The sequence below is a fragment of the Pollachius pollachius genome (assembly GCF_949987615.1).
Source record: "Pollachius pollachius genome assembly, chromosome: 7".
NCBI lineage: Eukaryota > Metazoa > Chordata > Actinopteri > Gadiformes > Gadidae > Pollachius > Pollachius pollachius.
This window is the reverse complement of record NC_136940.1, coordinates 11,610,873-11,626,334: the sequence shown is the minus strand read 5'-3', so window position 1 is coordinate 11,626,334 and position 15,462 is coordinate 11,610,873. Positions and strand designations below refer to the sequence as shown.

General features: G+C 39.9%; 1 protein-coding gene across 1 annotated transcript in view; it reads left to right on the top strand.

Moving 5' to 3' along the window:
- jak1 (Janus kinase 1) overlaps positions 1–15,404 on the top strand; it is a 69,075-nt gene extending 53,671 nt beyond the window's left edge. Inside the window, exons 21-25 of the mRNA XM_079739955.1 lie at positions 354–475; positions 649–821; positions 1,373–1,490; positions 8,000–8,110; positions 12,077–15,404. Coding sequence (XP_079596081.1) covers positions 354–475; positions 649–821; positions 1,373–1,490; positions 8,000–8,110; positions 12,077–12,178 — 626 coding nt within the window. The 3' untranslated portion in view covers positions 12,179–15,404. The remainder of the gene's footprint in view (positions 1–353; positions 476–648; positions 822–1,372; positions 1,491–7,999; positions 8,111–12,076) is intronic.
- Positions 15,405–15,462: the final 58 nt, after the last annotated feature.

The following is a 15,462-nucleotide window of genomic DNA, read 5'->3' as shown; positions in this document are numbered from 1 at the left end:
CCGCCTGAGCTGCCCGTCCGCTGTTCCACAAAATCTTAGCTATGCTGTGATTGGAGGGGAGTGGGGAAGTGGGAGGTAATATTCAAGTGTGCTACCTTCCTAGGGGGCGCCGAGACTGACTCGCTCGTTTGGTAACTGTAGGCGGGGTACTTTCAAAAATGCATATCTCACATTTAAAAAATCATGTACAGACTTTTTTCAAAGTTTGTATGCGTGTGGGAGCACCAGAGACCCAAAACAACACCCCAAATCCCAGGAAAAGAGTTGTTTTCATAATATGTCCCCTTTAATATTAATTTACATGTTCATTGTGAATTGTGTGTGTGTGTGTGTGTGTGTGTGTGTGTGTGTAGGAAGCCCGGCAATCAAGCTTATCATGGAGTACCTTCCTGAAGGCAGTCTGAAGGACTACCTGCCCCGCCACCGGAACAAGACCATCAATGACCTGATTAGCTACGCCGTGCAGATCTGCAAGGTACCCACACTGTTGGGACTGTCATACACCAGACACACAGTGCTGCAGTCTGAACCTCGCTCACATGGGATGTAATTTAGGACCTGTATTGTTTACCTACACCCTTCGCCACTGTCAAAATATAATTACCTGAACGGGTGTCTATGCATGCGTGTCTGTGCCTGTTTCTCCAGGGGATGGAGTACCTGGGCCGCCAGAACTACATCCACCGGGACCTTGCAGCGCGCAACGTGCTGGTGGAGAACGAGTCGACGGTGAAGATCGGAGACTTCGGCCTCACAAAGAGCATCAAGGAGAACAAGACATACTACAAGGTCAATGACGACCACGACAGCCCCGTCTTCTGGTGAGTCTCCGCGCTCCACAGTAAAGAAGTAGTAGTGTGTATAAATGAAGCAGTTTTCACACAAAGTCACATTGCTTTGTAGGTTAACAGGTGTAATCTACCCCATAAAAGCTATATATTTTTTATCAAATAATAAATAAGTGAGAAATAGAGTAATAGTTCAGTATAGCTGATGTATTTAATACAGAACATAAAACCCACATACAGAAATAAAAACATGTACTGTAAAATAAAAGCCTGCCTAAAAGACAAAATCTTTGTGATTGCGTCATTTTCTGCATGGAATATTGGCTTCCGGGTCCCTGGTGAAGTCCTTGCACTTTCCAAGCACCAGCGCTTTAAATATTTTGTCACTAGAGGTGATGATGTATTTGAAGGAATGTTGTCCTTGTCTGTTTGACTTCTAATGTAAAGTTAAATCCTAGTAGACAGTTGAAAAAAACGAAACAGTAGGTGGCTTATATCCATGTGTCTGCCTATAGGCATAATGTGCAGAGTTGTACTATAAGTGTGTGTGTGTGTGTGTGTGTTTGTGTGTGTGTGTGTGTCAGGTATGCCCCAGAGTGTCTGCTCCAGCGTAAGTTCTTCCTGGCGTCTGACGTGTGGTCCTTCGGCATGACCCTGTACGAGCTCATCACGTATTGCGACCCCCACTCCAGTCCCATGGCGGTCAGTACACTATCTGCTTGTGTTTTTACTAATTAGTCATGTTCAGTTAACCTTGTGGTTTTACTAGGTTCACCTCTTTGGACATGTTCAGTTCACCTTGTGTTATTACTAGGTTAATCTCTTAAGTCATATTCAGTTCACCTTGGGTATTTACAAAGCTCACATACTTTCAGGGTTTATATGTGCGCACTTAAAAACATACTGCCTTTACCACTCGGCTAGGTTTCGGTTTACCAAAGGAGGGGAAGAGATAAGCTTAATCACGCCTAATTATTGGTACGTCCAAAGCGTGTCAAGCTCTTCAATCCTTATTTGACGTTTATTAGACTAATCGTATTTGAGAAAATGTACTTTGTTTGAAGCTTGCACCAATCTAGGAATGGTTGCCATGTAGTGTCGGAGAATGATCCAACATCTGCCAACTACCGTGAATCGATAAATAAAAAAAATACAGAGACAACAAAGTAGTAAGAAGAAAAAAAACACGCCTCACCGTCAATGAAACTAGTGCAAACACATCTCTCCTGTGAAAACTCAACCTGACCTCCATCAAATATTTAGTTTTAGACACACCGCATCACCTTTTAACGTGACGGGTGACTAGATCGGGTCGGGTTCCCGTTTCACCTTAGAACGTACTAGGGACATAAACATGAATTCACGGTATCCTTTCAACTGTTTCATTGGGATAATTATTATGGGATGGCTTATATGTCTGTTCACCGGCTGTACGCTCTGTCTATGCCAAGAGTGAGGCTGACCACAGGGCTGCAGCATACTGTAGAGCGTGGCTTGCTATACCGTGAAACATAGCGATGACTCGGAGACAAAGTGCTCTTTTCGTGTTGAACCTGTGTCCCATACGCCGCGCAATCCACCGGAGAGACTTTTATTTGGATATCCGTCAGCACACATCAGGATCTGCCTAGGAATGATTTCCTTCCCCGAGGCCATAACCCACCGCCTCAGTCTACATCACCGTCCTGTCGTCAGTCAGTAACGGTCCTCTATTTGGTCTTGAGTCATCCCCCAAAACAAAGAACAGAACCCAACATGAACCAAACATTTTGAACGACTGAAACCGTAAATCATAACCATCCCCAACCGATATTCCCTTGCACCAAAGACAAACATAATACCCCATAGACAATATTAAAGATAATTAATTGTTAGGCTGGTAAAGTCAAGCTTCGGTTTTATATTCAATTTTTTTCAATTTAAGATACCTGAGTGAACTCTCCTATTTATATTATTATTAAATATAAATGAGGCGATGTCGATGTAGGCTGAATAAAGCCTCGCTCCTGAAATATAAATTTAATGCCAGAATAAATATCCCTATGGTTAGTTTGCTCATGGTCCGTATTTAGCCAGAGGTTTGGATAACAGGCTGACCGTTGTAGCTGGCTGTTTAAAATAAATGCCCTTCATTTTAATGTGGTAATTCCAGTTCAAAATTAGTCAAAAGAGAAACGAGAGGTGCAACACCAGGGCTGCAACAAGGGAACCAAGATGGCTGCTCTGACATGCATGGGCTGAGGTAGCTCTAATTCCAAATCAACCCAATAACGCTCTTATTGAAGATCTAAAGACAAAAAACAGCCTACTGGACTTGCAATGTAGAGGAATATGAGATAATCTCTTGTTCATGGGGATTGCTGAGAAAGAGAAGGAAACTTGCGCAACATCGGAGGCGATTGTGAAGAAGTTCATGCAGGACCATCTCAAAATCAGGGAGGAAGAGGTCAAGAAGATTCAATTAGAACGAGTGCATAGGCTTGCTCCCTGAAACCAAGACAGAAGTTACCCAAGGCCGTTGGTTGTGAAATTCGCAAGCTTTAAATATAAGGAATATGTCCTTGTCCTCAGTAAGAATCTGAACACACATCGTTGGCACATCGTTCTATCTGAACAATCAATATCCAGTGGAAATAGTGGAAAGACGACGAAAACTTATTCCAGTCATGAAATCTCTCAAGCAAAAAGGAAACAAAGTGCGCCTAGTTGTTGATAAGCTCTATGTAAACTCTATGTAAAAAAACGAAGAACTGTACAGAAGCGATCAACAGCCGAAGCCACAGGAACTACCGGGAAAAGTCGACATGGACAAGGGTTGATCCTGGCACGCGTCTCCGGTCTCCTAGCAACAGAAGCACGCGTGAAATGGGCTACATTCAAGAACACTCGATTAGAATAGGTTCTTGTATGGATATAATATATATTTTTTCTCGCTAGTCTGAGTTTGAACTGTTGTTGTTTTTGCTGTTTCTCTTTCAGACCATCGTGGTTTGTGGGAGGGTAGAGTGGGTTTTTGTTTTATGTTATGTGTTTTTTTACATTTTTCTTTGTGTTATCCGCAGTCATCAGTTGGGTCATGTATGAAGCCACTGGGAGCATTTTATCAGCAGCAGTTATGATTAAAGAGGCGATTTCGACCAAATAACTATAGCTAGTTATAATTGAAGTGGGTTAGCTGAATATAAGAAACGGCATGATGTCTTTACCTGGTTAAAAAACATGAACTATCAAGTCTTTTGTCTGCAAGAAACACTCTCTGGCTGCCGTTGAACATCTATGGCAACAAGAGTGGGAGGGACCCATTTATTTTCCCCATGGTTCTAGAAAATCCAAGGGAGTAATGGTATTACTTAGAAAACACTTCAGCTATACCATATCCTCAGTTCAGACTGACCCTTATGATGGGTGGTTTTGAATATGATTGTGGAGGAGAAAAAGATCTGTCTTGTTAATTTGTATGGGTCAAATACAGATGATCCTGCTTTCTTTGAAACAATCTGTGATACTATGCAAAATTTACAAGGTACTTACGATTACACAATAATGGTTGGTGACTACAATACAGTTTTCAATAATACACTGGATAGAAAAGGAAATAAGTTATCTATCTATCATCAATGAGCCCTTACAGAAATAATTAAAACTATGGATACACTTAATCTCGTAGATGTTTGGAGACTAAGAAATCCAGACACGTCTAAATCTATATGGAGGAGTGCCAATCAGGCCAGCCGTATAGATTATTTTCTAATCTCCTTCTCTATGATTTCAAAAGTAAATAAAGTAGATATTACTGAGCGATTCAAATCTGATCACCACCTTATAACATTAAATTTCACAATTTCTGAATTCCCACGGGGTTCAGGATATTGGAAGTTAAATCAATCTTTATTAACTGATCAGATGTTCATAACCAAAGCAAAATCTTTTATCACAGAGTATTTCTCACATAACACCGGCTCTGCTGATCCTTTAATTGTCTGGGATTCATTCACATTTGCCTTTAGGGGTCACTCAATTGCATTCTCATCACGGAAATCTAAAATGTTTAGACAAAAGGTAACAAATTTGATAAAAAGACATTGAAACTTTAACTTTAACTTTCTATGAGCAGACAGATCAGATAATGTTGAATTGTTAAATAGTTTGGTAGACAAACAGGAAGAATTTAAAAGATTGTTGCAGGAAAAATAAAGTAACACATAGAGGCAGATTGGGTGGAGAAAGGTAATAAGTGTACTAAATTCTTTCTTAACATGAAACATAGAAATTCCTCATAAAAGAATGCATCCAAATTAACGATGAGAAATTAATCAAAAGATCTCTAATCACCCATAGAAATTTTAAGGGTGGAAGCCAAATATTTTACAAATATATTTTCATTCCAAGCAACACCTGCTCCACTTGATTCCTGCAACAATTTTTTCCCCAGCGATTATACATTTAAGTTAACTGATCTTCAAAGATGTGAAGGTTTAATCACAGAAAATGAACTCCAGCAGGCAATTAACTCCTTTAAGTCTGCTAAGACTCCAGGGGGCGATGGTATTCCAGTGGAGATATATCAAGTTTTTTTTTTTTTACTTATTAAGACTCCTCTGCTGAATTGTTTTAATTTTTCTTATAAAAATGGTAATTTTTCTAATACTCAAAAAGAGGGTCTCTTTTCTTTGCTATTGAAACAACACCCAAGTGGCCAATATAAAGACCCGGAGCAGTTAAAGAACTGGAGGCCTCTTGCACTCCAGTGCTGTGATGCTAAAATATTAGCCAAATGCATAGCTGTTCAAATCAAGTATGTAATCTCAAGTGTTATACATTATGATCATTCTGGCTTTCTCAAAGGGCGATACATCGACAATACATAAGACAAATATTGGAAGTAATTCAATATTATGAAACATCTAAAAAAGCAGGTTTCATATTTGTTGCAGACTTTGAGAAGGCTTTTGATAAAGTTAGGCTTGACTTTATTTATAAGAGCCTTTCGTTTTTTAATTTTGGCGAATCTGATAAATTGGCAATACAAGCTGCAAAGTTATAAATAATGGGTACTTATCAGAAAATGTATCATTACTAAGAGGAGTCAAACAAGATTGCCCCTTGTCCCCGTATCTCTTCATAATTGCCATAGAAATATTAGCTATTGAAATAAGATCAAACAACAATATTAAGGGTTTGGAAATGTTTGATTTAGTTATGAAAGTATCAATGAATGCTGACGATTCAAACTTTTTCTTATCTCCTGAAATGTCCTCCTTATAAGCCCTGACAAATGATCTAGATTTGTTTACGAAGATATTGGGTCTAAAACCAAATTACTAGAAATGTAAGGTTCTTTGAATTTGGTCGCTTAAAGGGAACAATTTTTCTTTGGATTGTAGTCTACCATAAAATGGACTGATGGACCAGTAGACATTTTGGGTATCCACATACCACAGAACATCACTGAAATAATGAATGTGAATTTCAATAATAAATTAATTAAAACTCTACAACCTTGGAAGGGGATAATGTTCACACTGTATGGCAAGTACGTTTTCGCTGATTAACTCATTGGTTGTCTCAATTTACTTATTTGTTCATGAGCTTACCAACCCCTTCAGAGCATCTCTTTAAGTCATATGGACAGAAAATATTATCATTTTTTTGGGATAACAAGCCAGACAAGATAAAAAGAAAGTACGTATACAATGATTATGACTATGGTGGCCTAAAACTTCTAAATATTGAAGCTCTAAACTTTTCATTAAAGGCTAATCTTATCCCAACATGTAATTTGAATCCAAAATGCACCAACTTAACTAGCAGGTTAATGGAATATGCACACCCTTTGTGTAAAAATAGATTTTTTCCCTTTTTACAGTTGCCACCTTCAATGTTTATTTTGACAGATAATACACTGATAGGAATGTCTCCCTTCCTGAAAGATGCTCTGAAGAGTTGGTTATGGTATCAGTATTACCCACCAGATGAAAGAGAGGACATTCTCCATCAAATTATATGGTTTAATGCTAACATCTTAATACAAGGAAAACCTTTCTTTTGAAAAATAATGTTTGAAAAGAAAATTGTATTGTTAAAGAACATTGTGTGTGATGATGGAAATATTATGACATACTGTCAATTTGTCAAGTTCTATGGAAACATCTGTTCCATCCACAATTTGAACCAGCTGACTGCATCCCTTTCCACAAATTGGAAGAAAAAAATAAAGGATGGTATTCCAAAAATATTAGTGTGTCTGCCATACATAAAAAAATCTAAATTGGTTAAGAAAAATAAAATTAAATAAAAGCACATCATTTTTACATGATTTCAAACTCACTTCTGGCTCTCACATACAGAGTACACACAAAATGGGAGGATCTGTTAGATTGTCCAATAACATGGAAACACGTCTTTAGACTACTATATAAAAAATCACTTGATTCTTCCTCAAGATACTTTCAATTCAAATTAATGCATGGCTTTTTGCCAACAAAAAGAAATTTAAACATTTGGGGTCTTGAGCAATCTGACCTTTGTAGGTTTTGCGAACAGGAAAGTAAATCGTCACCTCATCTCTTCTGGTACTGTCCCACAGTGGCAAGTTTCTGGATACAACTCCAACAACTGTATCCTAACAACGATCAAACTTGAAGATCTTGAAGAAAATACATTCATAAATAATATAACAATTTTGTTGGGTAAAATATTTTCCATTTAGGACCAAATCAGCTGAATTTTTACTTATAGATAAATTTTAGAACTTTCTCAAACATAATTTTATGATAGAATCACACATTGCAGATAAGAATGGGAAAAAATGAACAACTTTTTTCTCGGTGGGCTGCAGTCAGTCGGCAAGAAGTTCTTGACATGCTAACATAATCTGTTAGTTGTAATTATATAAGTATGCCTCAAATATGTACATCAACAACAACTCCTGATGCTGCAGAATTTTATTTTTAACTAAATAGACTGGTTTTTGTTTGTGTTTGTCTGTTTGTAGGATTGAGGTGACTTTGTATGAGAGCTCTAATTTTGGTTCTGTTGTTTAATCCTTGAAAACGTATTAATGTATTAAATTACAACAATTAGAAAATAAAAAAATAGCAGAGTCCCCAAGAGTCCCCCAATGGTGGTTGGCGGGTAAAAAAAAAGAAACAACACTTTAACTAGACCTTTTCTTTTACTCCCCCCTGCCACACTTCTCCGCCCCTCAACAGCTGTTCCTCAAAATGATGGGCAAGACCCACGGTCAGATGACCGTCACCCGATTGGTTACCATTCTGGACGAAGGGAAGAGGTTGCCACGACCAGAACCTTGCCCAGAGGAGGTAAGTCTCCCAACAAATACACTTGTAGATAAACAACTTAACGGTTTTACACAGGCAAGGCAGTGTAATTGCCGGGCATGCCAAGCCGCGACCGAACCGGCTTGGAAGTGTAAAAAGGCCTAAAAAGTTAAAGGAATCTACTCAACATTGCCAAAGGTCTATCAGACTTCTGCAAATGCCATTACAAACTATCTTAATAGCTCCCAGTCAGAGAGAGGAAGGGAGGTATCTCTAGGTACAGGGAGAATTTATACAATTCATTTTAATGTGAACAGTAATTATCTAAACAAGGTTGATAAAATTTGTATATAATTGTATATTATAGTTATGATTAATATTTCTACGTTCACCCAAGTAGGAACATCATCTGTTTACTTTAATAAACCCTGAGCTATTGAAACGGTTCTTAAGGTAAGGTTCTGTCATGTGGAGCTACTGGAGCTTCTCCAGTAGTTGGGGTGACTGCTGCTAGCATGCTATTCGTAGTATAAGTGCTCATCTAGATTTTTTTATTTTTACATATTTTTATTTACATATACTTTGAAGGGATAGACACTAATATTTGTAAGTACTTGTCCCAGGGGCAATCAAGCTCCAAATCTTGGTGGCCAAAATGTTAACTTAAAATACAGAAAAGGCCATTTAACACAACTTTACACATCTTACCTGTGACGTTTCAATAAATGAAAAGTAATTAACGGAATGAAAAAACATAACTTTTTATTTAAAGGCGACATATTATGAAAACAACTCTTTTCCTGGTATTTGGGGTGTTGTTTTGGGTCTCTTGTGCTCCCACACGCATACAAACTTTGAAAAAAGTCCGTACATGATTTTTTGAGTGAGATATGCATTTCTGAAAGTACCCCGCCAACAGTTAACAAACAAGCAAGTCAGTTTCGGTGCCCCCTCCTACGTAGGAAGGGGGCACAGTTGAATATTACCTCTCACTTCCCCACTCTCCTCCAATCAGAGCATAGCTAAGATTTTGTAGACCAGCGGACAAGCAGCTCCGGCGGGGGGAACTCGGCGGCAGCCCTGCAGCTAAGCTCCGGGAGTACAATCCCTTTCTCTGCCGTACTGCCGCTGAAGCTTCCTGCCGCTGAAGCTTCCGCAGCAGTCCGGAGGAGGAGAAAGGGATTGTACTCCCGGAGCTGAGCTGCCGGACTGCCACCGAGCTACCCCCGCCGTTGAAGCCGTCCGGCCGCCGCCGAAGCTTCGGCGGCAGTCTGGCAGTGTACTCCGTGAGCTGAACTGCGGCCGAAGCTGGCAGGTCCGGGTGGGTCTCGGCTTTCCTATGGTGTATCTTTTGTGTAGATAGCATGTTTTGCAAGATCGGATTGGTAATTTCAAGCCCAACTATAGACTAAAAACGGCCAAATTAACCAAAGTCCCGCCATAAATGCATATTGCCAGAAAAACGATTAATCATGTTTTTCTGCAATGGCAAATACAAGCCTAAAAGCAACGTCATTTTTAACAGTGACGTTATCTGGCATACATGGAACCTCTCATCTATCTAACGCGTACGCAACGTGAGCAGATCTGAGCAGAGTTTTGCGTCTTGGCAGTGTAGACGGAAACGCTACGGCGCAGCGTATTCAAGTTTTCCACTCTGGAGGGTGGTTTCAGATTTTTGCGTTTTTAAGCCCCAAAAACGCTGTCACCGTCTAAACGAAAGGCACTTTCGATAAAATATTTTGTTATTTTTACCCGCAAGCGTCCTCGTGTAAACGGGGCATGAGTTTCCATACATTTTCTCAACAAATGTTCCTTTGTTATACATTTCTTGGTACTTTTCATATTTTGCCCGCAGGGCGGCACATGATGCTTCAGCTGATGCAACAGCCATCAAAGGTTTACAATATGTTTGTGTTCTCCTTAGGATCACACGCTATAGTCAATGTATGTTGGTCATATCATGGGGCCTAAAGAGACACACGTCCTTTGTATTCCTCACAGTGGTCCCCTTATGCAGTCCATGTCTCCCCCCGTCCATGTGCTCTTTCCCATTGATCGCATTTTGAAGACACAGACATCTCGAGTGCTTCTAAATTTCTACATAATAAAATATATAAGGTATATAAAAAATACCCAAGATTAATATAAGATATATAAGGCACATACTAAGATATACACACGTGGACAAAATTGTTGGTACCCCTCTGTTAATGAAAGAAAAACCCACAATGGTCACTGAAATAACTTGAAACTGACAAAAGTAATAATAAATAAAAATTTACTGAAAATTAACCAATGAAAATCAGACATTTCTTTTGAATTGTGGTTCAACAGAATCATTTTAAAAAACAAACTAATGAAACAGGCCTGGACAAAAATGATGGTACCCCTAGAAAAGATTGAAAATAATTTGACCATAGGCAAATGTTAAACTAAGGTGTGTCCTCTAATTACCATTACAGGTGTCTTCAAACTTGTAATCAGTCAGTCTGCCTATTTAAAGGGTGAAAAGTAGTCACTGTGCTGTTTGGTGACATGGTGTGTACCACACTGAACATGGACCACAGGAAGCGAAGGAGAGAGTTGTCTCAGGAGATTAGAAAGAAAATTATAGACAAGCATGTAAAAGGTAAAGGCTATAAGACCATCTTGCACATATTATTCAAAAGTTTAAGGTCCATGGGACTGTAGCCAACCTCCCTGGACGGAAAATTGATGACAAAATGAAGAGATGGATAATAAGAATGGTAACCAAAGAGCCCAGAACAACCTCCAAAGAAATTAAGGGTGAACTCCAAGGTCAAGGTACATCAGTGTCAGATCGCACCATCCGTCGTTGTTTGAGCCAAAGTGGACTTCATGGGAGACGACCAAGGAGGACACCACTGTTGAAGCAAATCATAAAAAAAGCAAGACTGGAATTTGCCAAAATGCATATTGACAAGCCACAAAGCTTCTGGGAGAATGTCCTATGGACAGATGAGACAAAACTGGAGCTTTTTGGCAAGGCACATCAGCTCTATGTTCACAGACGCAAAAATGAAGCATACCAAGAAAAGAACACTGTCCATACTGTGAAACATGGAGGAGGCTCAGTTATGTTCTGGGGCTGCTTTGCTGCATCTGGCACAGGGTGTCTTGAATCTGTGCAGGGTACAATGAAATCCCAAGACTATCAAGGCATTCTGGAGAGAAATGTGCTGCCTAGTGTCAGAAAGCTTGGTCTCAGTCGCAGGTCATGGGTCCTCCAACAAGATAATGACCCAAAACACACAGCTAAAAACACCCAAGAATGGCTAAGAGCAAGACATTGGACTATTCTGAAGTGGCCTTCTATGCGCCCTGATCTAAATCCTATTGAACATCTGTGGAAGGAGCTGAAACATGCCATCTGGAGAAGGCACCCTTCAAACCTGAGACAACTGAAGCAGTTTGCTAATGAAGAGTGGGCCAAAATACCTGTTGACAGGTGCAAAAGTCTCATTGACAGTTACAAAAATCGTTTGATTGCAGTGATTGCCTCAAAAGGTTGTGCAACAAAATATTAAGTTAAGGGTTCCATCATTTTTGTCCAGGCCTGTTTAATTAGTTTGTTTTTTTAAATTATTCTGTTGAACCACAATTCAAAAGCAATGTCTGATTTTCATTGGTTAATTTTCAGTAAATTTTTATTTATTATTACTTTTGTCAAGTTATTTCAGTGACCATTGTGGGTTTTTCTTTCATTAATTGAGGGGTACCAACAATTTTGTCCACGTGTGTATGTACACATATATATGTAAGGTATCTTTAGTTGACAGAGTGGTTTTGTGTCCTCTTCATGAGTGACTCTGGAGTGGCTAGGTGCATCAATACGGTGGGTCCTTTCAGGACACACGTCAAAGCCATTTAACATTTCTTTACGTCTTAAACTATGTGTCTTTATTAAAACATATTTTCAACCTCACTGAAGTGGCTCTGTGTACCGGGCAGTAAACGGTCTGCTGGTCCCTTGTGTTCCCCCAGGTGTACAACCTGATGCGCAAGTGCTGGGAGCATGCCCCAGACATGAGGATCACCTTCCAGCAGCTGATCGAGGACCTGTCCCGCATGCTGCAGAAGCCCTGAACCCCGCCCTCTTTCGCCAGCTCAGTCCTTCAATAGTACCACACCCCCACGCCCCCCCTTTCCTTTTCCACAGGTGTAACCGAGTTTGTGCTGGATAGACGACACACACACACACACACACACACACACTCACTCACTCAGTACAACTCAGGAGTCTGGGTTCCAAGGACTACACGTACACAGATGTCCTCTGCTTCTGTTATGTCCTCCAAATAGGCCTGTCACGATAACAAATTTTTCTGGGCGATTAATTGCCCCAGAAAATATTGCGATTGGCGATAATATTGCCATTTTTCAACTAATATAATGATAATGGCATAATAATGCAAATACATCCTTTCAAAGATCAATAAACTTTTATTTTTAAAGAACACTGGAACTGGACGTCTGTAAGACATTTAAAATATCCAGAATAAATTAATTAAACAACCAAAAACAATAAATAAAATGGATTTTCTGTCTATTTTAACGCAAAAATTGCTGGTTGTGCCCTGTAATTATGATCCCTATTTCAACCCGACATTTGTTACTTAGGCCTACTATGCTAAATATATATAATGCATAGAACGCCGGTCATTAGCGGGAAAATAAGCCACGACAAGGCGAACAGGACACTGACGCGCAGCGGAGGTGTCTTGCTTCGCCCTGACTGGGCTTATTTTCGATAATGACCGGCGACGTTCTATACATAATCCCGCTTATTATACGGCTACTTGCCAAAACTAAAAAAATAACTTCACATGGTGTGTCTTTTTACAATTTATTCGTTAGCAGAATTCGTAGTGTTGATCAGCAAAGAAATAGTCTGCCAAAGACGTTGACGTTGGGGTTGACTGGGGTTGACAAGTTACCGGACTACTATCTATGCAAGTGAATGGAGCATTCCACGGCATTGAGAAGACCCGTGTAATAAAGGCCTATAATATTTCTGTTTATGGCACAGATTTCTTTTCAGATTAGGCCAATAAAGCAATGATTTACAAAAAAGAGTGTGAATGGAAATTATTGCGGCCGGCAAACAATTATTGCTCATTTTAATTGATCGCGCAATTAAAATTGATTTATTGCTTATCGCGACAGGCCTACCTCCAAACTCACTTGCAGCCCTTCTACACATGCACTGTAAACCGGACATTCTCCAGATTATACCCAGAGGGGCTGTATGTGTGACAGCAAATGCCAGAACCCGCCCCTCCAGAGTTAATCCGGCCAGGCCCCCAGTATGAAATCCGGAGAATTCACAACGAGCGAGTGGGCGTGTTGTTGTTTCTGTCATGCGACTGGCGCGAAACCGGGAGCACGGAGTGTAGCTGCTTCGTACTTTTCTCTTCTCGCAATTCCAGCTTCCCACCCTTCTGTTGATATTGTGGATGCGTCAAATTAAAGGTAGTATTTACATCGCCACAAAAAGAGTCAGCATTCAATGTGTTGGCAGCCCCACCCGCCATCTTCGATGTGTTTTAAAAAAAGCACTGCGACTTCCGCTGCATACTGTTTGCGTCACGTCCGGCCTCCTACACGCTCCACCAAGGCACCACTCCTCTGCCAAGGTATACAGAGTATCTCCAATATGTGTGAACACGTATGATGCGGCTCATCTCTGGCTGTGTGGTGTATCTGTGAAAGGGCACCTCCGGATCATGTCCGGACCCGATTCCCCAGAGATGATCCGGAGATCATGTGCGAAATGCCTATTACGCTTACTTTGGTAGCACTATTTTATCACGTTAATAATGTTTTTATTTTAATGAAATGTACGCCAAACGCATTGAAACTGTATTCCGCTGTAAGAAATAGCACTGTGGAAAAACAAGAAACAGTGCAATTCCCAGATCATTACCTGCATTAACTTTCTTTTTTTTAGTACAAAGAAGGACCCACTTTTTATTCACCTACAAAGGCCTACTGAGAGATCTCTCTCCCTCTATTTCTTTTAAATCCTTAAAAATGTTCCCTCATGTATCTGTACCACTATGATTCTGTATATTCAGTTTTTGCCTACTTGATAAGGTTATATTGCTTGCTATATTGTTTCTCATGGAACATGACTATCCGCTGTAATTTGTCCTCATGGCCCTGAGACCCAACATAATCTATATCTATCATGTTGTATGGCTGTATCTGGGGGAAATTTCTGTGAATAAAAGAGTTTAGGTGGGCCTGTGACCTGACCGCGGCCCCACAGTGACTGAGCAGGAGGATGTTGGTCTGCAGCCAGGTTCTGCTGCCTCCTGCTGCTCTGGGGCCACCGTGTGGCAAAGGATCCATTTACACAAAGGACTCAACTTCTTACCATCAATTTTTGCACTAGAATGTTTTCTCTCTCTCTCTCTCTCTCTCTCTCTCTCTCTCTCTCTCTCTCTCTCTCTCTCTCTCTCTCTCTCTCTCTCTCTCTCTCTCTCTCTCTCTCTCTCTCTCTCTCTCTCTCTCTCTCTCTCTCTGTGTGTCTGTCTGTCTGTGTTAAGGGCATTGCGGAAACGGACAGTGAAAATATAACGATGTTGGAACATTGAGGTTTTATTTCTTTTGTTTTATTTTTTTTATCTAACGAAGCGATGCTATTGGTTGGCCACCAACACTGCGATAAGATTTTCAGCTTCTGTTGGCTCGTCTTTGGATTTCATGTGTTATGAAGAGGTCTTTAGCCAGTACGTTTTCCAACCCGACACACAGGGACCTCCGGTCCAAACCTTCTCCATGTTGGTATTTAGGTATATTTAGCTTATATAAACACACAAACTCGTATATCAAAGCAGAACTTTACTATATGGTTAAGCGTCTCAATTTATACTAAATAGGCGTGAATATCGTTTTTTTGAACATGAAGGTTGATTCGTGCAATGCTCTCCTGAAGCTCTTCATGTCTCTTCTTTGGGTGACCATACACTAGCTAGCTATTTCCATAAAGGCGCACGATTGAGGGCCACATCGGATAATTTCTTTAAACATTTCTTTAAACAACATATAATGCCTTGTTATATCAGGATGAGGTCTGAGAAGGATTCGGATTGAGAAGGAAAGGAAACGTGATTCATATATTTTCTTATTTTTTGAAGAGCAATAATGTGATTTATTTTCAAGGACCTTACAATTGCAGAATTACATACTATAAAATGTTTTATTCCTGTTCATCCCTTTTCGTTTTTTTTATCCATTTTTAAAATCTAAGCAGAAAGCCATGTTTATACTATATTATTGTGCATAATAAATGATTTCAGCAGAGGGATTGGTCTGAACTTGGTGATAATTTCAACAAGCCATTTGAGAAAGAATGTTTGGCCTTT